The sequence below is a fragment of the Dendropsophus ebraccatus genome, chromosome 12 (genome assembly GCF_027789765.1).
Source record: "Dendropsophus ebraccatus isolate aDenEbr1 chromosome 12, aDenEbr1.pat, whole genome shotgun sequence".
Lineage (NCBI taxonomy): Eukaryota > Metazoa > Chordata > Amphibia > Anura > Hylidae > Dendropsophus > Dendropsophus ebraccatus.
This window is the reverse complement of record NC_091465.1, coordinates 67,181,338-67,208,313: the sequence shown is the minus strand read 5'-3', so window position 1 is coordinate 67,208,313 and position 26,976 is coordinate 67,181,338. Positions and strand designations below refer to the sequence as shown.

General features: G+C 46.1%; 1 protein-coding gene across 3 annotated transcripts in view; it reads left to right on the top strand.

Moving 5' to 3' along the window:
• Positions 1-26,976, top strand: part of LOC138770136 (cathepsin D-like) — a 55,245-nt gene that overhangs the window by 3,423 nt on the left and 24,846 nt on the right. For 2 of the 3 annotated variants that reach the window (XM_069949073.1, XM_069949074.1), the window contains exons 2-3: positions 18,630-18,777; positions 20,973-21,096. In XM_069949073.1, coding sequence (XP_069805174.1) covers positions 18,630-18,777; positions 20,973-21,096 — 272 coding nt within the window. Of the gene's footprint in view, positions 1-3,263; positions 3,565-18,629; positions 18,778-20,972; positions 21,097-26,976 lie in introns of those variants that run through there. The other variant, XM_069949072.1, reaches the window with a different exon arrangement.

Here is a 26,976-nt window from a genome sequence, read left to right as displayed (position 1 = left end):
TCTCTTCTATTATACTTATTTGGATCTGGGGTGTTGAATCTTATACCGTTACACAGGGTACTGTGTGGGGTTTTGGTGCTGGAGCCATAGCTGGAGAGATATGCTTGTTCCACTAATACTAAGAAAGCAGAGTCCATTTACCTAGAAGACAATCTTAGTGTAGGAGCAGTAAACAATGTGATCGCCTTCGCAACACTTTTTCTTAAGTGACTGTACCACCAGGCCCAGGCTGAAGCACTGGAGGCGGCCGACCCACCCTTAGTGGGAGGAAACCCTAGCCCCTCTATGAAAGGGTTCCATTGATTCTAATGGAGTCACGTCATGGAGGGGCTGGAGTTTCTTCCCACTGGGGGTGAGTTGACCCTCTAGTTTTGGCTGACATACTGACCAGAATAATATGAATGATCCCAGCCCAAAATAAAAAGGGAAGCATCTTTGCAAATAGGCTTGATCTAAAAAGTCCTTTTGTTTTTCCCTACAGCACCTAGGCCGACTTAATCTCCATGGTAACAGACAACAAACATTCTGTAGTCTGAACCTTCAGTCATATAGACTTGGATGCAGGAAAGTTAGCATGTGGTCTGGTGTAGAAAAATCTGTCATTCCGGGTACAGTCAAGGCCGTATTTACCACTAGGCGCTGGGGTCTGGTGCCTAGGGCAGCACCTTGCAGGGGGGCAGCACCAAGAAGCAGAAAACAACTTTTTTTTTTAGTCTCCCACCTCCCGTTCAGACTTACCAGTAAACCTGGTGGTGGGGGCATGGTGGTATTGGTCAGGTCTGGTATGGCGGTGTTATCCAGTCACAGTACGGTGGTATTGGTCAGGTCTGGTATGGCAGTGTTATCCAGTCACAGTACGGGGGTATTGGTCAGGTCTGGTGTGGCAGTGTTATCCAGTCACAGTATGGCGATATTGGTCAGGTCTGGTGTGGCAGTGTTATCGAGTCAGGTCTGGTATGGTGGTGTTATCCAGTCACAGTATGGCGCTATTGGTCAGGTCTGGTATGGCGGTGTTATCCAGTCACAACATGGCGGTATTGGGTAGGCCTGGTATGGCGGCGTTATCCAGTCACAGTATGGCGGTATTGGTCAGGTCTGGTGTGGCAGTGTTATTGAGTCACAGTATGGCGGTATTGGTCAGGTCTGGTATGGCGGTGCTATCCAGTCACAGTATGGCGGTATTGGTCAGGTCTGGTGTGGCAGTGTTATCCAGTCACAGTATGGCAGTATTGGTCAGGTCTGGTGTTGCGGTGTTATCCAGTCACAGTATGGTGGTATTGGTCAGGTCTGGTATGGCAGTGCTATCCAGTCGCAGGTCTGGTCTGGTGTGGCGGTGGTAAATGTGACGCCTGGAGCTATTATTTACCAATCTACCAATCCTGTGGTGAGAATTCCCTCAGACAATATGCAGACGGCTCTAATCATTGATTCAATGTGGAAATTTGTTTATGTTTAAACAGTTAAAAAACATGAAAAACGTGATTCAGACAATGTTTCTCCATGTAGAGAATTGCATGTGGCTGAAACCAGGCTCCCATTTCTTCCTCATTAGTCATGTGCTGTTACCAGGGTTATTGACCATACGCCTATTTGTTACCGCATGAGGGACTAGTTTTTCGGCTGCATGTGGTGATGTGCAATAAATGTGGGAACACGGCCTAAGACTGATCAGAAATCAATATGATGTTCAGAAACTAGAAAATCATGATGCTAATTGGTGAGTGAAGATGGGGCATCTTCAGGATTAGTGCCTAGGGCAGCAGCAGCTGTTAATATGGCCCTGTGTACAGTGAATGTAACTAACTGTGTGCTTCTCTTACCCTGTATGTATATTTATTTTTATATAATAAAAATAATTATTATTATTTTAAAAATTTTTATACACGTGTTTATGATGACTCAGTATTAATAAATTATTTTTAAAAAGTAAAACTTCTATATTAACAGTATAATAGGGATAATAGAGGACTGATGGACTGCAGAGTCAGACTACACAGCGTTTGTAGTCTGTTGCCATGGAGACATTTTGGTCTGCACAGCAGCAGAATGGTAGGACATTTTTCATCAAGACCTATATATTTATTTTTGATTGATTGCAAATACATAGTGGACATAGTGGAAATAAGTAGACATAGCTATCTGCAAACCTGGGATTTGTAGTACTAAGTAGTTATTCTTGCTGGAAATCCTCACCCAGTCTGACATTATCCAAGAAGAGCTGACAGTGTCAGAGACTGCATCAGAAAACTTCATGTGTGATTCCTACCTTGGGGCCAGTTCACACGGAGTAAAAGAAGCGGAATTCCACGATGGAACTTTCCGCCGCGGAATCCCACCTGCCTCAGTGTCATACAGGTTGTCTATGGGAGGGATTGCGCGCCACCGCTCTCCGCGCCTCTCCACTCAAAGAATTGACTTGTCAATTCTTAGAGTAGAGAGGCGCGGAGAGCGGTGGTGCGTGAGCCCTCCAATAGACAACCTGTATGACATAGAGGCTGGCAGGGTTCCGTGGCGGAGAGTTCCATCGTGGAATTCCGATTCTTTTACTCTGTGTCAACTGGCCTGGCATCTTTAAACTTGAGCTGTGGCTGAAAGGAAATGAATTTGTGCAATCCCCCTTATGACAAATGGGGCCGTTGCTGCTGTGTGCATATACCCTTACTGTGATATGCAACAGCCAGTCATCAACTTTAAATGGATTTTTTTTCTTTCAAATCAACCGATCCCAGCAAGTGCAAGAGATTTGTATTTTACTTCTATTAAAAAATCTCCAGTCTTACAGTACTTTTCAGCTGCTGCATGTCCTGCAGGAAGTGGTGTTTTCTTTCCAGTCTGACACAGTGCTCTCTGCTGTCCATGTCAGGAACTGTCCAGAGCTGTAGCAGATCCCTATAGAAAAACTCTCCTGCTCTTCAGACTAGAGAAAATACACCACTTCCCGCAGGACATGCAGTAGCTGATAGGAACTGGAAGATTGAAGATTTTTTAACAGAAGTAAATTACAAATCTCCGGCACTTGCTGGGTCCAGTTGACTTGAAAGAAAGCTTTTTTTGGTCAATTTTTTATGGCCCTAACCCTTTAAGGGATTTCTCTCCCTCATTTTGCCTGTCAATTCTGAAACATTATGCAGATAAAAAAAAGGAAACTAATTCTATGTAGGGTGGTAAACAAGGGTTAATTAGAAGCGATCCACTTCCCTTTCCGCTATTGAGCTTGTTGACCGTCATCAGCCTCATCTCATGATTAGTCATGTGCACTTCTCTAACTATTATCATCCGAGTGACACATGAGAGGACCAATTCTGGGACATCCAGCGGCTTCCACTCCCACTGCCCACTGGTATGCAGCAAAAACTCTACAAACACTTCACAAAGTGTCAAAAGTTATACCAGCAAAGAGGAAGCTAGCTGAGCGGAGGGGACGAGGAAGCTAGCTGAGCGGAGGAGACGAGGAAGCTAGCTGAGCGGAGGAGACGAGGCGAGCTACCACAACCGCCCTGACACAATGAAGACTCACTTACTCCTACTCCTATTATTCCTCTGGAGCACAGAGGCGATGATTCGGTAAGGGATGGTTATATAACCAACTCATTGTTTTATGGGTTTACATGGGACTGCAGGTAAGCCTTCCATGTCTGACCAAAACTATTGGATGAGTTTATATCGGGAAAAGGACTATAAAGGGTGCATTCACACCTACAGGATCCGCAGCAGATTTGATGCTGTGTTCAGTTATTTAAATGAAATCTGCTGCGGATCCGCAGCAGAAAATACGCTGCGGATCCGGTAAGTGTGAACGTACCCTCAGGGTGAATTCACACACAGCAGATTCTGCAAGCTCCACACTGAATAGGGCGGTCGATAAATTTTTAGCTTTAGCTTTGGCTGTCCAGGCATAATGGGAGTTGTAGTTTTGCAACAGCTGGAGAGCCAAGGTTCCCTTCCCCTGCTTTAGAGTCTTGTCATTGTTTTAGTGCTTAGATTGGTGACATAGGTGTTGTTTTAGGGTTCATGCATATAAGCCTGTACTACTCACACCGCGTCCTTATGGTCCTGTACAATACACTATACATACCGCCATATGGTGCCATAATGTCCATATGGTAACTCTATCATTGGTCGATGGCATATGGCATGTTGGCTTTCAGCTACCCAATCTGTGTGTTATCAAGTAGATATCAGAGTAGTTTGGCAGCAGTGTTCTCCTATTTCCTCACTGAGAAGGCATGGATGCTCAGCCGAGCCGAGCATGCATATACATGGACTTATCAAGAGAGATAGATGTTGGCTAAACAAGCCTAGCAGCTATGAATATGGCTGTTACCATTTTCTCCCACAATGCCATGCGCTTATTTCGAACCGTCTTATATCTGGGTGGATTTTATCGAAAAATCGTTCCGTCCCTGCTCGGCTGTACAGATGGCTATCTCTATAGTTAACCCTTTGTTGTCCTATCAGGCAGCACAGGATGGTTCACCGAGGTAAATGTGTTCTGACTAGCTGCCGCTATGTATCATTAAATAATAATGGGCCTGTGTGAAGGTCAGCGTGCAGCAGGTTATGAATATGTGTCTGCAGGCCGCACGCCATTAATAATGAATGGTGTACTGTACAGGTTATTGACAGGCCCGGGGACGCTGTTCTGCACTTTTATAATATGTTTAGGCTCTCAAACAAAGTACTATATTGTTTTATTATAAAAGAAAATACTTTTTTATGTGATTTAATAGGAAGCTATGCTGGTCATGTGACAGACACAAAAAAAAAGCACCTGTGCAAGGTGTCAAAGAGGTGGAGCTTATTATTCCCTGGGCCCTAGGGCTGCTACGCCTCACCATGCTGTACGCCTGCCTCCTGCATAATGTGCCACATACACTCTGCAAACAGTACAGTGAGCTGTAGAAGTGGTAGAGCCCAGGAAATAATAGGCTCCGCCTCTTTGACACCATGCACAGCCCAAATAAACGTTTTTTTATGTTAATTAAAATATAGACACAGGTAAAAAAGGTATGTTCTAAATGCTTTCATTGATATCTATCCATTGGTGCAACCAGTTTGTAAGCAGTCAGGAGGTTACAGATTTACTTTAAGGGTAACTTCACACGTACCGGATCCGCAGCGGATTTCACACCCTGCGAGTTTGTAGCGCAATTTGCTGCAATTACTCGTAGTGTAAAGGTCAATGGGGTTACATACCCGCAGCTAGCAACCCGAAGCTAGCAAAGGCCGATGTTACAATGAAGATTGCATTGTATTCATTGCACAACGGCCGTAATTTCCACCGCTGCAGTAAACAATGGCCGTTGTTCAATACATTGTGTGAAGAATAAGAACAGCCACTTTAATTGAAAACAATGGCCGTTCTTGTCATATAAATTATGTTGTTTGAACATAACCTAAAGCTTGCATCATACTCCAGCGCTGCATTCACAATTCTGCTGGTTGTCCCTGGAAGAAACCAACATTTTTGTCATAACACCTACCTCTAGCAGCTTAGACGAGCCTCTACACAGCCAACAAACAGTTACTTTTTCCTACAGCAGAGATGGCTATGATCAGAAAAACATCTTTTGTTAGTCCTGAAGCCTGCAGCCTTGTGAATGCAGCTCTAGGCTATCATATAAGCAACTTAAGATCTGTGAAAATTCTACATAGTGCGGTGTATATACAAGGTAACTCACAAAGCTCCCGATGTGTCCATGAACATGTTTGCAGACCAGTATTCACATAATTGTATCGCACATACTTGTGATTTTGCAACCGTTCTAATAGTATTGAAGTGTCCGACCACAAGTGCATTAACACTTAAGTATTCTGCGTCAGCACTTATAAGAAATACCACATTGCTGCCCACACTGCCCTCAGGTTGGCATACTTGCCAATCCGTATACATATGAGTATACCTTACATGTAATAGCTCAATAATAATAGGACATAAGTGTCTGAGGGCTATAAAGTACAAGGGCCACTTTCACACGTCACTATTTTTGTGAGTTATTTGCACATTAACCATTGGTAAACGCCATGTATGAAAGCTATATTGCTTCTCCGCAGCTTCCCTTGTCCTGTTATTACCCAGTTCTCTACCCTCTCTATTACATACAGTGCTTACTAAGACAGTGGTCAGAAGAATTCAGAGTATTATTTTGCTAGGGCGAGACATGCCGTAATATATAGTATAGAGACGGCTTTGTTTCTTGTCTTAAGACAATAGAAGCTTCATGTTCTGAGTCCTGGGCCTCTCATCGTGATATCTGTGCAGCTCTATAATATGTATCAATTACCTTTTATTTTTTTTATGTGCAATGTAGAATAAATATATTGTTGTTTGGAAACTGGTAGCCTATCCGTTAAGTACTGTTCATGGATCATAGACTGTATGCTGTAACCTCCCAGGGCCACTAAACTCTATATAATATGGATATGTGCAGCTAATCGCTACATTAAAATAACCATATTGAAGGGGTACCCTGGAGAAGAGTCAACTGATGTCAGAAAATTTAAGATGTGTAAATAACTTCTATTGAAAAAGTCGTCCAGTACTTATCAGCTGCTGTATGTCCTGCAGGAAGTGGTGTGTTCTGTCTTGTCTGACACGGTGCTCTCTGCTTTCAGAGCAGAGACATTTTCAGAGCAGGAAAGGTTTTCTATGGAGATTTGCTGCCGCTCTGGAAAGTTCCTGTCAATGACAGAGATGGCAGCAGAGACCACTACGTCAACCTGGAAAGAATACATCACTTCCTGCAGGACATACAGCAGTTGATGACTACTGAAAGACCTGAGATTTAGAAAAAAATTACAAATCTATATTTCTGACACTAGTTGGTTTTAAGAAAAAGAAAATACTACACTTAGGCTCAGAGGGGGAGATTTATCAAATATGGTGTAAAGTGAAACTGGCTCAGTTGCCCCTAGCAACCAATCAGATTCCACCTCTCATTTTCCAAAGAGTCTGTGAGAAATGAAAGGTGGAATCTGATTGGTTGCTAAGGGAAACTGAGACAGTTTCACTTTACACCATGTCTGATAAATCTCCCCCTCTGAGAGTGTGTAAAAGTGAATGTGAGACTTCATTTTTTTACCTCAAAACTGACACACGTGTTTCATTTAGGCCTCTGTTACCCCTTATGTCCATGACAGGAACTGTCCAGAGCAGGAGAGGTTTTCTATGGGGATTTTGCGGGGACATGGACAGAGATGGCAGCAGAGAGCACTGTGTCAGACTTGAAATTCTAAGTAGAAGTAATTTTCTAATATATTTTTTAAATAAATATATATATATATATATATATATATATATATATATATATATATATCTTCAGAACTCATATAGACTCATGTGGTTACCACCAAAATGAGATTATGGGACAGGAAGTCCGTACAGGAACTCCTTCCCCCCACCAACCATCATAGATCTGATACCATGTGAAACCTTTCCTTGCTATTTGTAAGCTCCGTATCTAGTTTTAGTTTTACAGGGTTAATAAAGTACATTCTATTTCATTACCACAGAATTGTCTCTGACTGGGGGAAATAAAACAAAGTATAAAAGTATAACCTATGAATATACTGTATGGTATACATGACTGCATGTAATATGTGTGAATGCATAACCACATGCGTGGGTTTGTTAACTGCAGGGGAAATAGAGGTGTAAACAGTAACCAAAGCTGTTAGTATTACACATACTATTTGCATCACTACAACTCAACCCACATATTTATGTACTTGATGTGTAAAACAAACACCATATATATCATATAAAATCAACCACAGTGACAGCGTATCAGGACTCCTGTGTCTCGGCACACATCCACTGCATGGTTAAAGGGGTTATCCAGCGAAAATCGCTTTCTTTCAAATCAACTGGTTTCAGAAAGTTGCATAGATTTGTAATTTACTTCTATTTGAAAATCTCAAGTCTTCCCATACTTATAGGCTGCTGTATGTCCTGCAGGAAATGTTGTTTTTTTCCAGTCTGACACAGTGCTCTCTACTGCCACCTCTGTCTGTGACAGGAACTGTCCAGGGCAGTACATGTTTTCTGCTGTGGGCAGTTCCTGACATGGACAGAGGTGGCAGCAGAGAGTACTCTGTCATACTGGAAACATTTTTATTCAGGACATACAGCAGCTGATAAGTACTGGAAGACTGGAGATTTTTAAATAGAAGTAAATTACAAATCTATATAACTTTCTGACACCAGTTAATTTGAAAGAAAAAGATTTTCGCTGGACAACCCCTTTAAAGAGTAACCAATTTTGTAATCTATCTTTTTATAGAAAATCAGGCACCTCTACTCCTTCCTTTGCCCCCTGCACCCTCTATTCTGTAGTAAAATCATCCTCAGGTAGAAATTGGAGATAAGCAATTTTTGGGCACGCTTGGGTTTTTCTAAACCTGAACTTTCTGCATTTCATTACCGGTGGCTGGGGAAGTTGGATGCAGCCCTAAGGAGTCCTGGAAAACATGGATACAGTCTAGGGCCTATGATTATATCCATGTTTTCAGGACTCCCTAGGGCTGCATCCAACTTCTTCAGCCATCGGTAATCAAATGCACAACGCACACTCAAGATTCGATCATCTCTAGTAGAAACTCATACAGATTGTCAGCTAACTGAGGGATCAGGTTACAAATATTTTCCAAAGAAGTCAATGGAAATAGGAGCGGAAGAAGGAGGAGAGAGCAGCTGTGAAGAGACAGAGAGGCTACATTTACAGGTCAGTAATGCAGTCTGACTGTGGACGAATGTGCATAAGTATCATTAGCATAGCATTTCAACAGGTACTTTTTTGTAGGCATGGATCGTGGCCCCGTACACATGAACGGGGCCATTGAACAACATGAGTACTAGCTTCTGTTGGCAATTGCAGACAGAATTATGGACTTATAACAAAGGCCAGAGATGTGCACAGACATGCAGATATACTGATGCTTCTAATAAGTATTCTCTCACAACCTAGTGCTTAAAAGGGGTACTCAGTCAAGAATTTTTTTTTTCCAAATAAACTGTTTTTTTTATATATATATATATATATATATATATATATATATATATATATGTATACTAAATGTACCCTGGGCATCAAGAAAATTTTAGGTAATCTAAAAACATTAGAGTAATTTAAAAAAAACATTTGGTTGATCTACATACACAATCTAAGGAGTAAAGTGCTTAGCTGCAGTCTTCTCCCAATGTCATAGCATTGAGACCACGACTGGTCTTATGAAAGTGAAACAGTTACCGTTGTAGCTGTCCTCCAAAAGGAAGAAAGCTGACTTTCTAGTGTTGCCTCTTAGAGGTAACTAGATATGTGAAACTTGCAGCACTTTAACTTTGGCAAAACTAAAATTCACATCATGCCAGGCATGATGGGAATTGAAGTTTTGCAACAGCTGGAGGGCCGCACGTTTGACACCTGTGCTCCAAATCATTGTCCTGAGAGCTACCTCCAAAAGGTGACAATAGAGACAACTTTCTTCTACAGGAGAGGTAATTTGCATACTTCTTTTTTTTAAATCTGGAAGCATTTAAATGGGAACTCCAGTTATGAATGATTAAACCCTGTTCAGTCCCCATCCAGAATCTACGATTGTTTGTTGTAAGGGTCCATTTACACAGAAAAATTATCTGACAGATTATCTGCCAAAGCCAGGAATGGATTTGAAAAGAGGAGAAATCTCAGGCTTTCCTTTTTGACCAGATATCTCTTTATAGTCTGTTTCTGGCTTTGGCTTCAAATCTTCAGCAGATAATATTACATGAATTGGCCCATTTGTCTGCAGTACATCCTGACTCACACCCTCAATCTGCTGAAAATCCTCACTTTCTGGTCCACTCTGTCTCCACTTCTCTATCATGCCTCTCTGTTCTGAGACCCAGGTCACATGATCTTTGTCTCTTCTGTTGCTATGCAAGCTGTAACACCTCATCTGTAACCCCTCTCACCACTGACATCACACCAATCAGTGAGTAGCTGGCCAAGAGAGGGGAACAGCCGCTCCTGAGTAGTATAGGGGAAAGGAGACACTGTTGTTTCTAATTAATATAGATAGATAGATAGATAGATAGATAGATAGATAGATAGATACTGTGTTTACTGTGTAAAGCAGAAACAGATAGAGCTAGTAGTTGGCAGATACTACAATATAGGGACAGTACCATCCTAGTTGTTTTCGAGATGCAATGCATGCTGAGAGATGTAGTTTCACAGCCAGGTGCCATGATATTATACTGGAATCATTTGTAGAAGTTTATATCTGGGGCTAAAGGCAGTGTGCTAATGATTAGCCATTTGCCCCCACCCTCAAAATCTAGCTTTCTTTACATCTGCTGTTCAACAGTCTTCCTCACCCCTCACATGGTCTCCTCAGCAGCATCACATGTTGGTGGCAGTAAGCCACATGGCAATCTGCGTAAGAAATTATCACAGTCTGGGAGGAGACCACACCTAATTCACCATGGTTCCAGGCATCTCACCCACAGTCCCATATGGCTACTATAGGGCCCTTGGTGAAGGGGAGACTGCTGTTAATAGGGAGCTGGTCCCTGTTTGATGCTGCTCTTGGTTCAAGCAGCATGAAACTAATGGCAGGTTTCCTTTAAAAATACAAATACAATTTTGCTTTAAGACTTTGATGTTTCAAGGCACTCAGGGGTCAGACATCAAGCTCAGCTACTTCTGAATAAGTGTCTTTGATTTTTCTATTGCCCTATAGATATGTGACCCATTGCTTTTAAACAAGAACAAATGGAAGTCTAGTGAGGACACACTCAACATCATTTACCAGATACATTAGATATGCATTTTGTATTATTTATAATGCAGTCATTATAAAAGATGTACTTCTTACATTGGGACATCTGCTTCTCTTGCAAGTTTTTGGCAATAGAGTGTAAGGGTATAAAACATGGTTATATGGTTAAATAGGTGAAAAAGTTTCTCATATAATATCAGATTACCCTACAGAGACAAACATAGGGTTAGGCCGCATGGTTCCTGTAATGGCCTCTGTAGGCAAGGCTGGAGGTCGGTGGTTGGTGCTGAGCAAAAATTGCATCATGGTACCTCTTTAGTTGCGGTATAATATGCATTGTGTCGCAGTTCTGTAGCCCGGAGTTGCTGGGTGTTAACAGCAGTGGGCTGGTTGGTGTTTTACTTGTGCACTTGTCACGGTGGCCTGAAGTGGTGATACTCACCCCCAGACACACTGGCACTTGGCTTTGTAAGGGTACTGCAATGTGTGGGTACAGGTGTGGTGGAGAGAAATGAGTCCAGCACTTAACTAGAATAGCGTTTACTTAAAGGTGAACTCCGGATAAGGAAAACTTTTTTTCTATTAAAAGTACATTAATGGTGCGTTCACACCTACAGGATCTGCAGCTGATTTTCTGCAGCAGATTTCATTTAAATAACTGAACACAGCATCAAATCTGCTGCAGATCTGCTGCAGATCCTGTAGGTGTGAACGCACCCTAAAAATTATATAGATGTGTCTATATAATGTATTACCATCTGTGCGGTTATCTGTGCGGTTCTGCCACACTGTTAGCTGTTTGAAATCCAGGAAGTAAAGAAAAATGGCCTCTGTGCCATTGTCTCCTGCTCCTTCTGCTCTCCCCCCTTAGGAGACAAATCTTCCATGCCTCTGTCTCACATTGTGTGTGTTTGCTGAGATCAGGCTGATGATGCAGACAGTAGGCAGGGTGTGATGTCACAGGAGGCTTGGCTGGCTGTGTGATTCACCATCTCTGACCGGCCAGAAGCAGGTGTTGCAGTGATTTCTCTAATTTTGCAAAAGTGTGCGGTAAAATTAGGGCTATGTTCATACATGTTGGAGTGTCATTGCAGTACTGCAGCGTACTGCAGCGTATGATGCAGTAACACAAGTAAATGATGCTAAACGGCAGAGAGGATCAGAGCCTTATTGTGGGGCTCAACTTTAAAGATAACAGATGCTTGATCATAATATGTGCATGGAAATGAAAAGAAAATTCGAAAAGTTCTTTACTTTATTCCAATATCAGCGTTACAGGTAGAGAATACAGCGTGCTGTGTGGTGTTACAGGTAGAGAATACAGTATGCTGTGTGGTGTTACAGGTAGAGAATACAGTGTGCTGTGCGGTGTTACAGGTAGAGAATACAGTGTGCTGTGTGGTGTTACAGGTAGAGAATACAGCGCTGTGTGGTGTTACAGGTAGAGAATACAGCGTGCTGTGTGGTGTTACAGGTAGAGAATACAGTGCTGTGTGGTCTTACAGGTAGAGAATACAGTGTGCTGTGCGGTGTTACAGGTAGAGAATACAGTGTGCTGTGTGGTGTTACAGGTAGAGAATACAGCGTGCTGTGTGGTGTTACAGGTAGAGAATACAGCGTGCTGTGTGGTGTTACAGGTAGAGAATACAGCGCTGTGTGGTGTTACAGGTAGAGAATACAGTGTGCTGTGTGGTGTTACAGGTAGAGAATACAGCGTGCTGTGTGGTGTTACAGGTAGAGAATACAGCGTGCTGTGTGGTGTTACAGGTAGAGAATACAGCGCTGTGTGGTGTTACAGGTAGAGAATACAGCACTGTGTGGTGTTACAGGTAGAGAATACAGCGTGCCGTGTGGTGTTACAGGTAGAGAATACAGCGTGCTGTGTGGTGTTACAGGTAGAGAATACATTGTGCTGTGTGATGTTACAGGTAGAGAATACAGTGCTGTGTGGTGTTACAGGTAGAGAATACAGCGCGCTGTATGGTGTTACAGGTAGAGAATACAGTGTGCTGTGTGGTGTTACAGGTAGAGAATACAGCGTGCTGTGTGGTGTTACAGGTAGAGAATACAGTGTGCTGTGTGGTGTTACAGGTAGAGAATACAGCGTTCTGTGTGGTGTTACAGGAAGAGAATACAGCGTTCTGTGTGGTGTTACAGGTAGAGAATACAGCGTGCTGTGTGGTGTTACAGGTAGAGAATACAGTGTGCTGTGTGGTGTTACAGGTAGAGAATACACTGTTCTGTGTGGTGTTACAGGTAGAGAATACATTGTGCTGTGTGATGTTACAGGTAGAGAATACAGTGCTGTGTGGTGTTACAGGTAGAGAATACAGCGTGCCGTGTGGTGTTACAGGTAGAGAATACAGCGTGCTGTGTGGTGTTAGAGGTAGAGAATACAGTGTGCTGTGTGGTGTTACTGGTAGAGAATACAGCGTGCTGTGTGGTGTTACAGGTAGAGAATACAGTGTGCTGTGTGGTGTTACAGGTAGAGAATACAGCGTTCTGTGTGGTGTTACAGGAAGAGAATACAGCGTTCTGTGTGGTGTTACAGGTAGAGAATACAGTGTGCTGTGTGGTGTTACAGGTAGAGAATACAGTGTGCTGTGTGGTGTTACAGGTAGAGAATACAGTGTGCTGTGTGCAGGGCCATATTTGCCACTAGGCACCCATGGTCCGGTGCCTAGGGTGGCGCCCTGCGGGGGGCGGCACCCGCAGGAAGCACTTATTTTATTTTATTCTTTTTTTTCTTTTCTTTTTTTTTAAACCTCCTCCGTAGGCACCGGCCCACAGGTGCTTAGTCCGCGCCGGGTGGGGGGGTGTCGTTGATTGCCGGGGTTTGGGGCCGGGGTGAGCTTCCGGCACACACAGCCTGACAGAGGCCTGAAGCTCACAGCTGCAGCCCTGCGATACCTGATCTTCTCTCTTGCTCGGCGGCGCTCACGTGATGTGACGTCATCGACGAGCAGGGGAGAAGATCCGGGACTGCGGGGCTGCAGCTGTGAGCTTCCGGCCTCTGTCAGGCTGTGTGTGCCGGAAGCTCACCCCGGCCCCGGACCCCGGACCTCGGCACTGCATGGGGGGAGGGAACCAGCCTGCCTGCCCATCCTGCCCCTGCTCCCCCTGCCCCCGGCTGCTCCGTCTTCCCCCCAGCCTCTCCCCTGCCCCCCAGCCTCTCCCCTGCCCCCCAGCCTCTCCCCCTAACCCCCAGCCTCTCCCCTGCTTCCCAGCCTCTCCCCCTAACCCCCAGCCTCTCCCCTGCCCTCCAGCCTCTCCCCCCTGCATTCTCAGCTGCTCCCCTGCCCCCCAGCCTCTCCTCTGTCCCCCAGCCTCTCCCACTGACCCCCAGCCTCTCCTCCTACCCCCCCCCCCCCAATGTTCTGTGTGGTGTTACAGGTAAAGAATACAGCCTGCTGTGTGGTGTTACAGGTAGAGAATACAGTGTGCTGTGTGGTGTTACAGGTAGAGAATACAGCGTGCAGTGTGGTGTTACAGGTAGAGAATACAGCGCTGTGTGGTGTTACAGGTAGAGAATACAGTGTGCTGTGTGGTGTTACAGGTAGAGAATACAATATGCGGTGTGGTGTTACAGGTAGAGAATACAGCCTGCTGTGTGGTGTTACAGGTAGAGAATACAGTGTGCTGTGTGGTGTTACAGGTAGAGAATACAGCGTGCAGTGTGGTGTTACAAGTAGAGAATACAGCGCTGTGTGGTGTTACAGGTAGAGAATACAGCGTGCTGTGTGGTGTTACAGGTAGAGAATACAATATGCGGTGTGGTGTTACAGGTAGAGAATACAGCGCTGTGTGGTGTTACAGGTAGAGAATACAGCGTGCTGTGTGGTGTTACAGGTAGAGAATACAGCGCGCTGTATGGTGTTACAGGTAGAGAATACAGTGTGCTGTGTGGTGTTACAGGTAGAGAATACAGTGTGCTGTGTGCAGGGCCATATTTGCCACTAGGCACCCATGGTCCGGTGCCTAGGGTGGCGCCCTGCGGGGGGCGGCACCCGCAGGAAGCACTTATTTTATTTTATTCTTTTTTTTCTTTTCTTTTTTTTTAAACCTCCTCCGTAGGCACCGGCCCACAGGTGCTTAGTCTGCGCCGGGTGGGGGGGTGTCGTTGATTGCCGGGGTTTGGGGCCGGGGTGAGCTTCCGGCACACACAGCCTGACAGAGGCCTGAAGCTCACAGCTGCAGCCCTGCGATACCTGATCTTCTCTCTTGCTCGGCGGCGCTCACGTGATGTGACGTCATCGACGAGCAGGGGAGAAGATCCGGGACTGCGGGGCTGCAGCTGTGAGCTTCCGGCCTCTGTCAGGCTGTGTGTGCCGGAAGCTCACCCCGGCCCCGGACCCCGGACCTCGGCACTGCATGGGGGGAGGGAACCAGCCTGCCTGCCCATCCTGCCCCTGCTCCCCCTGCCCCCGGCTGCTCCGTCTTCCCCCCAGCCTCTCCCCTGCCCCCCAGCCTCTCCCCTGCCCCCCAGCATCTCCCCCTAACCCCCAGCCTCTCCCCTGCCTCCCAGCCTCTCCCCCTAACCCCCAGCCTCTCCCCTGCCCTCCAGCCTCTCCCCCCTGCATTCTCAGCTGCTCCCCTGCCCCCCAGCCTCTCCTCTGTCCCCCAGCCTCTCCCACTGACCCCCAGCCTCTCCTCCTACCCCCCCCCCCAATGTTCTGTGTGGTGTTACAGGTAAAGAATACAGCCTGCTGTGTGGTGTTACAGGTAGAGAATACAGTGTGCTGTGTGGTGTTACAGGTAGAGAATACAGCGTGCAGTGTGGTGTTACAGGTAGAGAATACAGCGCTGTGTGGTGTTACAGGTAGAGAATACAGTGTGCTGTGTGGTGTTACAGGTAGAGAATACAATATGCGGTGTGGTGTTACAGGTAGAGAATACAGCCTGCTGTGTGGTGTTACAGGTAGAGAATACAGTGTGCTGTGTGGTGTTACAGGTAGAGAATACAGCATGCAGTGTGGTGTTACAAGTAGAGAATACAGCGCTGTGTGGTGTTACAGGTAGAGAATACAGCGTGCTGTGTGGTGTTACAGGTAGAGAATACAATATGCGGTGTGGTGTTACAGGTAGAGAATACAGCGCTGTGTGGTGTTACAGGTAGAGAATACAGCGTGCTGTGTGGTGTTACAGGTAGAGAATACAGCGCGCTGTATGGTGTTACAGGTAGAGAATACAGTGTGCTGTGTGGTGTTACAGGTAGAGAATACAGTGTGCTGTGTGGTGTTACAGGTAGAGAATACAGCGTGCTGTGTGGTGTTACAGGTAGAGAATACAGCGTGCTGTGTGGTGTTACAGGTAGAGAATACAGTGTGCTGTGTTGTGTTACAGGTAGAGAATACAGTGTGCTGTGTGATGTTACAGGTAGAGAATACAGCGTGCTGTGTGGTGTTACAGGTAGAGAATACAGTGTGCTGTGTTGTGTTACAGGTAGAGAATACAGCGTGCCGTGTGGTGTTAAAGGTAGAGAATACAGCGCTGTGTGGTGTTACAGGTAGAGAATACAGTGTGCTGTGTGGTGTTACAGGTAGAGAATACAGCGTGCTGTGTGGTGTTACAGGTAGAGAATACAGTGTGCTGTGTGGTGTTACAGGTAGAGAATACAGTGTGCTGTGTGGTGTTACAGGTAGTGAATACAGTGTGCTGTGTGGTGTTACAGGTAGAGAATACAGTGTGCTGTGTGGTGTTACAGGTAGAGAATACAGCGTGCTGTGTGGTGTTACAGGTAGAGAATACAGTGTGCTGTGTGGTGTTACAGGTAGAGAATACAGTGTGCTGTGTGGTGTTACAGGTAGTGAATACAGTGTGCTGTGTGGTGTTACAGGTAGAGAATACAGTGTGCTGTTTGGGTGGGTGGGACAATGAAATGATAAAGTACTGCAAATAATTCAGTAACACAATGAAACTGTAATGTGTGAACACAGCCTAGATGTTCTGCAACAGATTTGGGCAGGGAATGGGCAGGGTGGGGGACTGTGATGAACAGCTGAGGGAAAGCATTGCATTCTGGAACCGGTAGTACTGTGTACAACTGCTCAACTAGGAAGTGCAGAAACACAAAACAGAACAAAAAAACCCCAAACTGGAATAGATAGGTGGTTTATACTTCTGTAGAAGTTTCTTTTTTTTTAACCTCTACCTGGAGTTCCCCTTTAAGATCTTGAGTGCAATACAAAACAGGTGAAATGAGTGCAAAAGATAATCACGGAACGCTACAATGTCCTTTCTCTTGGTGGATAACAGTTAAGAAGTTAAGTTAGGAAGTGTAGCTGAGTTGATTGGGTTGGAGGGCTGTCTTGGTGACTGTGCCTAAGTAGTGCAGTACTCTGCCAGGATGGTTTGTAGTAACTTTGTGTAAAATTCTCGTACTCATGGTTGAGAATAAGTAGATCAAAGAAAGACCGATAGGTTTGATAGTACGAGTCCCAGGCTTGAACAACAGGGCGAAGCTAACCTCTCAAGATTACCTTAGTAAGCCAAGCAAGATCCAATGGAGTACTTCAGCTATGTGCATTTTGCTCCACTGCAGGCTAATCCTGGCTTTGGATAGTCCTGACTGTATAAGAATCCCAGGCATAGGCAAGGTTGAACCCAGGTGACAGTTTCCTCACCTTTGGGTTTAGCACTTTATAATAGTTTTCCTCACAAGCTCTCACAAAAACTTTTGTCTCCTTCACTGAGTGGTTGAGCAGACCTGAGACATCACGTCTCGGGCCCACGTCAGACATCCGGAAGCGGCCGGGAACCGGGCACCGAAGCGCCGCGATGCTGGAGCCGCCGCTGGAACCAGGGAGGTGAGTGAACGTCTTTTCTTTCAGCCACCTCCTCCCCGGCCAGATCTAAAAATAGCCCCCACGCTGGATAACCCCTTTTAGGAAGGTGGGAGATTCTCTATAATGGCACATTCTGCCTGAGACTGCGTCTGATCAGTTCTGTATTATGTACTTTATAATGATACTTTCCAGTGCACCTATGTATTATCCGTTTTATCGTTCTTTGTGTAGTGGTAGTGGACACTTATTTCTGTCATTAGTGTCCGTGGTCCTTTTTTTCGCCTTCTTGTGATGATGATGGAGGTCACCATATGAAATGAGTGGCAAAGGTTTTGACCTAGTAAATCAGAGTTTGCCACAGCTTGCATTGCGCTCTTAAGACCGGTAAGAGCTGATTATTGGCAAGGAGCAATGATAGAAATGCTCCTTTGGCTGATAATCGACTCGTGTAAAAGGGCATTAACACAGAATCATTGGCTGATCTTATCTTTTGTGCGGGCAATAAAATATATTGCTATCGCCTGCACATCTCACTGTCGCTAATAGCAATATAATGATCATTTGTGCGGCCTGGCTGCTTGGTTAATCGTACCTTGTGAGGGCACTGCAAACAAACTCCGGGGGTATTGTATGTGGGCTGGTAGGGTTAGACTGCCAAGGCTGCTTTTTAGTCCCAGTCCGGCCCTGCTCAGTGGCACACCTGTACTGGGACACTGCAATGGCACCTCTGCTGTAATGGTATATTATAATGTATGGTACAAGATCTAACATCAGTCTGTCTGTTTTAGTTCATTGATCATTCGTTAACCTATGAGATAGACAGATACAAAGCCACTTATCTCCATCTTCCAATGGTAATAAAAAAAATGCATCAATAAATAAAATCAATAAAATCTGCATAATAAACTGCATTATTTGCATGGTATTATACATTTAAAGGGGGTTTCCTGTTTTAGGTCCCCAATGTTATAGAGGCCCTCTTGCTTATGTCCTTTCTGTGATAGGGTTGATAGAGGCGTCTCGCAAACCCATGTTTTTTAAGTGCTGGCACCAGAAGTCACATCATATTTCTTTGTTTTTCAGGATACCCCTCAAGAAGTTCCAATCCATTCGACATACACTGCCTGACTTTATGACCAGAGGGGAGCTAAGGAGCCGACTAGAAGTGGTGAACCAAAGGCCAAACTATCATTTGGGGCCAATCCCTGAAAAACTCATCAACTACTTAGATGTGAGTATATAGGACTGAGGTGACCGATGAACATTAGAGATGAGAGAACCTGGAGCATGCTTGAGTCGATCCAAACTCGAACTTTTGGCATTTGATTAGCGGTGGCTGCTGAAGTTGGATAAAGCCCTAAGGCTATGTGGAAAACATGGATATAGTCATTGGCTGTATCTATGTTTTCCAGACAACCTTAGCGCTTTATCCAAGTTCAGCAGCCCCAGCTAATCAAATACCGAACATTCTGGTTCGGATCGACTCGAGCCCGAACCCGGTTCACTCATCTCTAATGAACATCCATCCGTTCTGGACATCTAGACCTTACCTGTGCATACCATCGCTCCCATTGGAGTCCTTTTCTCCCGTCTTTTAGTTACTCTTGGCAAAGCTATTTTATGTCTATAAATGTTAACTTTCACAGCATCTTTTGAAAGTTTTAGGCTATTTTGACAGTCTTCTTTGCAGTGTTCATCCGTCCTATATGTTACACATGGCAGCATGTTAAAGGAGTTATCCAGCGCTACAAAAACATGGCCACTTTCTTCCAGAGACAGACCCACTCTTGTCTCCAGCTTGGGTGGGATTTTGCTGTTCAGTTCTATTGAAGTGAATGGAGCCTAATTGCAAACTGCACCTGAACTGGAGACAAGAGTCGTGTTGTCTCTGAAAGAAAGTGGCCATGTTTTTGTAGCACTGGATAACACATGCTTTTTTTGCATATGACTCTATGGAATAGAGAAACTGGCAACACTATTCCGTACAAGAAACCTCTGCATATGCCACCCAAACACAGGCCTAAAATTTCTTGGTGCATACAAAAAACATTTAACGCCATAAAATAGCATTGCCAAGAGCAACTAAAAAAAACAGGGGAAAAAGGACTCCAATGGATGCGATATAAACTATAAGAAAGTTTCCAACCTGTGGCTTTCCTTAGGAAACCACTGGGCTATACTACAGTACAGAAATGCGTTCACATTTGAGCATTTCTTGCTGGTTCAGGTCCTGGGTAGAGCTTTCACTGGTTGTCACTGGTAATGCTTTTACTAGTTAAGCTTTCATCTTTTTATTTCAAATCAACTGGATTCAGAAAGTTATACAGATTTGTAAATTACTTGTATTTAAAAATCTCAAATCTTCCAGTACTAATAAGCTGCTGTATGCCCTGCAAGAAATGGTGTTTTCTTCCCAGTCTGACACAGTGCTCTCTGCTCCCACCTCTGTCCATGACTGCAACTATCCAAAGTAGTAGCAAATCCCCATAGAAAACCTCTCCTGCTCTGGACAGTTCCTGACATGGACAGAGGTGGCAGCGGAGAGCACTGTGTCACAATGGAAAGAATACACCACTTCCTGTAGGACATACAGCAGCTGATAAGTACTGGAAGACTTGAGATTTTGTTAACCTGATATTTTGAAGTAAATTACAAATCAATATAACTATCTAAAATCAGTTAATCTGAAAAAAAAAAAAAAAAAAAAAGATTTTCACCGGAGTACCCCAGAGTGGGGAAAATTGACAGCATCACTGCTATATAAGCTCAGCCAAGGATTCGTCTGATAAGGAGCTTGTCGACTGGCACCAATAAGAATTAGCAGAAATGAAATGAGAATGCAGCTCTGGAGTCATATATAGGCTGCAGCTCAGGATCAGTGCAAGGTACGTAATGTAATGATGAGACACTGAGTATTGTGGAGATGAAGTACAGTAGGGCTTTTCCACCATTAATGTATCCAATATCCACAGCACAAGTAATAAGTGTATGATTGTGGGGGGTCTGACTGCTGGGAACCCCAGGATCTTCATAGTAATGTCCTGAGTCTCCTGTCAGAATGGAGCAGCCATAGACAATAGATGGGATTGGTGGTGTGCCACTCCAATCCAATAGGAGACACTCGAAAATAGTTTCCAGAGCCTTTTGTCAGAACGGAGTGGTGACTGATCACACAAGTGCGCTGACACTTTATTTGCGTCCATGGGAGCAGTGCTTAGCTATCTCCATCTATGTTCTGAAGGAAACCTCAGGACTCCTTTGTCAAGATGGCTGAGAGTACCAGCGATCAGACTCCCTGTGATCACGCACTTGTCTGTTCTGCGGATAGGGGATAAGTCTTAATAGTCGCCCAACCTATTTAATATTATGTATGAGTGCTATAAAGTCCCCTCCCAATTCTCTGACTGCTTTCCTTGTCTCTCCCAGGCCCAGTACTATGGCGAGATCACCATTGGGACGCCTCCTCAGAAATTTACTGTCATCTTCGACACGGGTTCCTCCAACCTCTGGGTCCCCTCCGTCCATTGCTCCTTCTTTGACCTAGCTTGCTGTGAGTAATAAAACAAATATGACTGCCACCCGCAGCCCCTTCATGTCACATTAAACATCTTAATTCTCTCCAAAGGAAACCACTCGGAGGGCTTTACTTATTAATGAATTATCTATTTACAGAGCTTCATCGGTCCCATCAATTCTGTTTAGAAATAAATATGGCCTCATGGGCCCAATTACGCCCCAGTCTTGGTCCAGAAATACTTTGGAGGTTTTCACCTTCATATTAGTTACTGTTCTGAGACTACGGCAGATTATTATTTATTTTCAGGCCTGAACGGGGAATAGATCATCAGTCAGAGCAACAGGGAACACTTCAGAGAGCGAGCACAGGCTTCAAGCAGGGATGCGGCCTTTGCATCTCTCCTCTTCTGATCTATGCTTGTTTAGATATATGGCCTCAGATGCTATCCGGAGCTTCATTTAAATTCTATTTCAATGGTGCAGGCGCTGCAAAAAAAAGAGAAATGTATTGAAGAAAACACAGGATATCAAAGCACTTAAATGCTTTAGCACTCTGGTCTAAATCCTCCTTAGCAAGCTATACAATAAAAATCTCAGTCAAGAGGCAGAGAAGAGATTGCTTCCTTTAGGAGAAAATGACAGGCGTTACTAACCTTCCGTTCTCTCCTCCCTCGAATGAAAAGTAATGTCCTCAAATATTCATGCCAGCCTAATGTAATGTATTAGAGCAAGAAATGATGAACACAACTCTAAGGACTTCTTGAAGACGCATAGGAGCAGCAACTTTCAAAATGGAGATTTAACTTCATTTATAGAGAGTTTGCGTACAGTAAGGGCCTGTAAGGGGATAGAGCAGATCTTTTGGCTGTAAGTGGAGGCGCCATTATAGGTTGGGTTTAGTCCAGGTTCTGTTTGACCCCCTGGGACTAGAAAAGATTAAGGGTGTATATACCATGGAGGCAGACCATGAGGTCACAGGTGGGACTGGCATTCATTTTAGTGTCAGATGTGATCTGTAGAGGCACTGCAATATTTACTAACAAGAAAGCCATATAGTGTGATGGGGCCCTTTGCCTGCTCTTTGTTTGTGCCCTTGTTTGTGCCCTAAGATGACTTCCTACAGGACTGCAAGGATACCCCTTCCCACGTGAATGGTGCTAGCTAAATAACTGCACGGACAACAGTTCCAAGTTTAGTGGACGGGGTCGGCCACAGCTTTATTAAGTTATAACCAACATTAACAAAACTTCGTCGGGGTTGTGCCAGCCGTCGGAAGGCCGACGGGCACTGCCTCCATTTTCTCCTTTCTATTCACCGCCAGCTGTGACTTACATGAAAACGTTTCAGACTTAAGCACCAAACCAACCTAATACACAGACATACCCACGCAACTGAGTGTAAAAACGTAGGGAGGGAGGGAGGGACAAACTCCTGTGGTGGCCAAGCAGAAAGAGGGTAAGCCCGCCCCTTACCCGGGCTTATATATCCTTGCCTCCACCCATAGCCTGCCTTTTCCTGGCAACTGTTCCTCCCCCAGTTACCACCGGAACTTCCCCATGTGCAGCCATCCCAGCCATGCCCCCTTCCCAGACCATTAACCCCTTACACTCACCACCGCCCCATCAGTCCAAGACACCATGCCTTATACAGGCTGGTGTCCCCTAGACTGCTAGGATACCCCTTCCCACGTGAATGGTGCTAGCTAAATAACTGCACGGACAACAGTTCCAAGTTTAGTGGACGGGGTCGGCCACAGCTTTATTAAGTTATAACCAACATTAACAAAACTTCGTCGGGGTTGTGCCAGCCGTCGGAAGGCCGACGGGCACTGCCTCCATTTTCTCCTTTCTATTCACCGCCACGGAGGGGCTCGGCTAAGCCTAGACCGAGCCCCGACCCCCCCCCAAGATATACAAGGCCTGTTCCACCCCGTCCTGGAGCCCAGACAGGAAAATGTCCAAACCAATATCATTAAGGTGAGTTCCGTCTGCAATCATTAATCTCCGGTTGTCCCCTTCCAATTGCCTATGGCGAACCACCACACCCCCGTTCGCCCGCACGAATCTAGAAGTGCGAGCATTAACTGTCCTACGGGCCCTCTCCATCGCAGCTGCATCCCTAGCGCCTTGCCACTTGACCCGTGAAACTATTTCTGACCAAACCAACACCACTTCATTAAAAAAGCCCGGCAATCTTTCAAGGTCAGAACGAATGATGGTCAGCAACTCATTCAATCGAAGTAAGCACAAATCATTCCCCCCCGCATGGATAACCAAAACCACTGGAGAACGAGCAGAACGTCCTATCTCGATCGCCTGGGACAGGACCTCGGACCAACGGAGCCCCTTAACTCCTTTCCAATGCACCTCCAGATCCCGGAAACCAAGAGCCCGGCCTCCCGGGCGATGCGCCGCTCTCTGTGCCGCCCAATATATGTACGAGTGGCCAATTAGCCACACTACCGGACGTCTAGGACCTGCAAGAAAAACAAATTAGCAAAGAAGTTCCGGCCTAACATAAGAGGCATAGCATGCTGACCTCCAGCGCCCTATCCTCATCACTTGCTCCTCGGACAACCCAGCTCTAGCTGCCTCCGTCACCGCGCCAATTCTAAAGGAATGCGTCCCAAACTCGGCCTGGGGGGCGCCGGCCGCCTCCAAGGCCTTTTTCATTAACGCCTGAAACTGGTACCTAGATAAGGGAACACCATCCGCGTGTACCAGAAACTGAGTGCACTGAGGACGGGCAGCCATGTACCTAGAGACAATGCTGACGGGACAAGCCGGACCTTGCACCGGGGATAGAGGGAGCCATGCACCCAGACCCAAAAGATCCGTCTTGGATCTGCGGACCCTGACCCTAAGCACTCCGTTGGACAATAACAAATCCTCGGTCAAGAGGCCTCCAGCCCGGAGACTAGATGGAGGAACCAGCTCACTGACTCTAAAAGCCCCAAAAAAGGCCAGGACAAAGGCAGCAGAAAAAAGTAGGGCTTCGAACTCGGTCCGACATAACTTGTCTAACTGATCTAACAAACGAACTAACAATGAATAAGATATCGGCCTGCGGCTGTCCTTAGGGGTCTGACTCCTCCTCCAGCCCTTAAGGGCCTGGCGGATAGTAAAATTACCGCTAACGTCCGCCCAACCTCGCAATTTAAAATGGAAATTAATGCCAGCTATCCTACGCTGCGCAACCACACCTGATAGCCCTTTATCCCGTAGAGACAGAAGGTACTCAACCGTAGTAGACACCCGGTCGTCCTCGCTCAGAATGACATTCCTTGAACCGACACAACCCAACCACTCAGCCCACGCCTTACCATACGCAGACCACGTCGATTGAGACACCGAAGCCTGCACTAGTGGGAGCAGCCGCGTGTCACTAAGTCCCAGAGGTGCTCCGGGCATGCCAGTCCATTCTGAGCCGCTTCCGGACTGAGCTGTCGAAAAACCTGCCAATCAAAACGGGATAAAGCGTCAGCAACCACATTGACTTTACCCGGAACATGTTGAGCCCTGAACACAATATTACCCTCCAGGCAACGCAAAACTAAGTGTCGCAACAAAGCTAACACAGGGAGGGAAGAAGAGGTTAACTTATTAATACAGAAAACGACACCGAGGTTATCTGTCCAAAAGCACACTCGCCTGTTAGCCAGGACTCGTCCCCAAAGTTCAACAGCAACCACTATGGGAAAGAGCTCCAGCAGCGTGAGGTTACGACAGAGACCGAGCTCCTGCCAATTCGGAGGCCATGCCTCGGCACACCAATCGTTGCCCAGGATAGCCCCAAAACCGCAGGAACCGGCCGCGTCAGTGAACAATTCCAATTCGTCGCTGGAAACCTCCTGAGAGGGCCAGCAAGTGCGACTATTGTAGGAACCCAAAAATTCCTTCCACACCATCAAATCAGCCTTCAAGGCAGCGGTCAGCCGGATGCGGTGGCTGGGAAACCTGACTCCTCTGGTGGACAGCGATAAGCGCCTGCAGAAAACCCTGCCCATCGGCATGATCCTGCAGGCAAAAACCAACAATCCCAACAGGGATTGCATTTGCTGTAAGGAGACCTTACGCACGGACAGGAAACCATCAATCAGAGAAGTCAAGCGAGCCAGCTTATCCGCCGGAAGGCGGAAAACCATGTCAATGGAATAGAGCTCGATTCCAAGAAAAGACAGCGAAGTCGCCGGGCCCTCAGTCTTTTCACCGGCAATAGGAACACCAAATTTGCGCATATAAAAAAGGAAGGTGTTTAACAAAAAACGACAACAATGGGAATCTGCTGGGGCAACAAACAAAAAATCATCCAAATAATGAATGATCGCATTACTCCCGGTTTCATAGTGCACCACCCACTCGAGGAAGGAACTGAACATCTCGAAGAAGTGACACGAAATGGAACAACCCATAGGGAGACAAGTGTCATAGTAATACAAACCGTTTATCTGAAAACCCAGCAGATGATAACATTCCGGATGAACCGGGAGGAGACGAAAGGCAGACTGTATATCCGACTTCGCAAGGAGGGCACCGCGGCCAGCCGCCACAAGAAGGCGGACAGCACTATCAAAGGAAACATAAGAGACCGCGGCGTCCTCCTTGGGAATACCGTCGTTGACAGAACTGCCCTTAGGATGAGAAAGATGATGTATCAAACGAAACTTACCAACTTCTTTTTTAGGGACAACACCGAGAGGGGACACCCTCAAATTCTCAAAAGGACGGAAAACAAAAGGACCTTCAACCCTGCCCAGGGCTAACTCCTGACTAACCTTATCAACGAGGACCTCATGCGCCTCCCGGGCAGATTTCAGATTGTCCGCCCACAGCGGATAGGGAGAAAAATAGAAAGGTATGAAAAACCCATGGGTAAAACCGTTTAACAATTGACTAGCTGCATCACGCTTAGGATAGCTACTTAACCACTGGCGCATCGCGTCCACGTTCACCGGGGTCTTTCCCGTCAACACCCGCTGCCGACTTACATGGCAACTTAGATCGCTGACATCTAACCACCGCGTGCTGCCCCCTGCAGGAGGAGCATTCGTGGCGGAACTTACAGAGTCCGTAGAACCTGCAATGGCCCTCATTAAAAAGCCAGCAGGTTCCTGGCTGTCGCACGGCCACTGCCCCCGGTACTGCCGGCGCTGAGGCAGTGGCCGCTGAGGGAAAGGGATTGCTCTTCTGAGCCATCATCAAGCGCAGCCACACATCCGTGGCCTTTACCCCCCACCCAATTTCAGGCTGCAAAGCGAGGCGGCGGCGAAATTCTTCATCATACCGCCACCAGGCGCTGCCCCCATGTGACTTAAAAGCGCTATAAATGGAGTCCATATAAATGAAAAGCTCAGAGCAACGCTCCGGGTGCTTTATACCCATAACACAACCCAGTACAGAGAAGGCCTGCAGCCAGTTGTTTATGGTCTTTGCGACCTTTGGTCGTTTATCATAACGGTCAGCAGCAACGCGTCGCTCTTTGTCGACGGTATGCTGATCCGTAGTGATCAAGGACCAAATATCAACATATTGGTTGTCCCAAATTTTACTCTTCGTGTCATCATCCAAATGCGTGCCAAGCGGGCTAATCCCACAGAAAAAGGCGTCCTTGTGAACGCCAGCTTTTGCCGGAGGCTGCTTAGCTCCAGCCTGCGGCAGGGGAGCAGGGTCAATTTTGCTAAGAATCGCCTTAAGGGCAGGTACTAAATCACCAGCCCCCCCACCCCATGCCCGTGCAAAGTCAAACTCACCCCCAACTGCAGATGACAACTGACCAGGCATCTCTTGAGGAATAGACATCAAGCTCGAAGACAGCATCGGTGCCGCCGATAACGTCTGTACCGGCGCCGGCGGGGCTGACGGCAGAGTCTGCGCAGCTGGAGCCGCCGCTTCTGGCCGAACTGAGCAGCATGGAC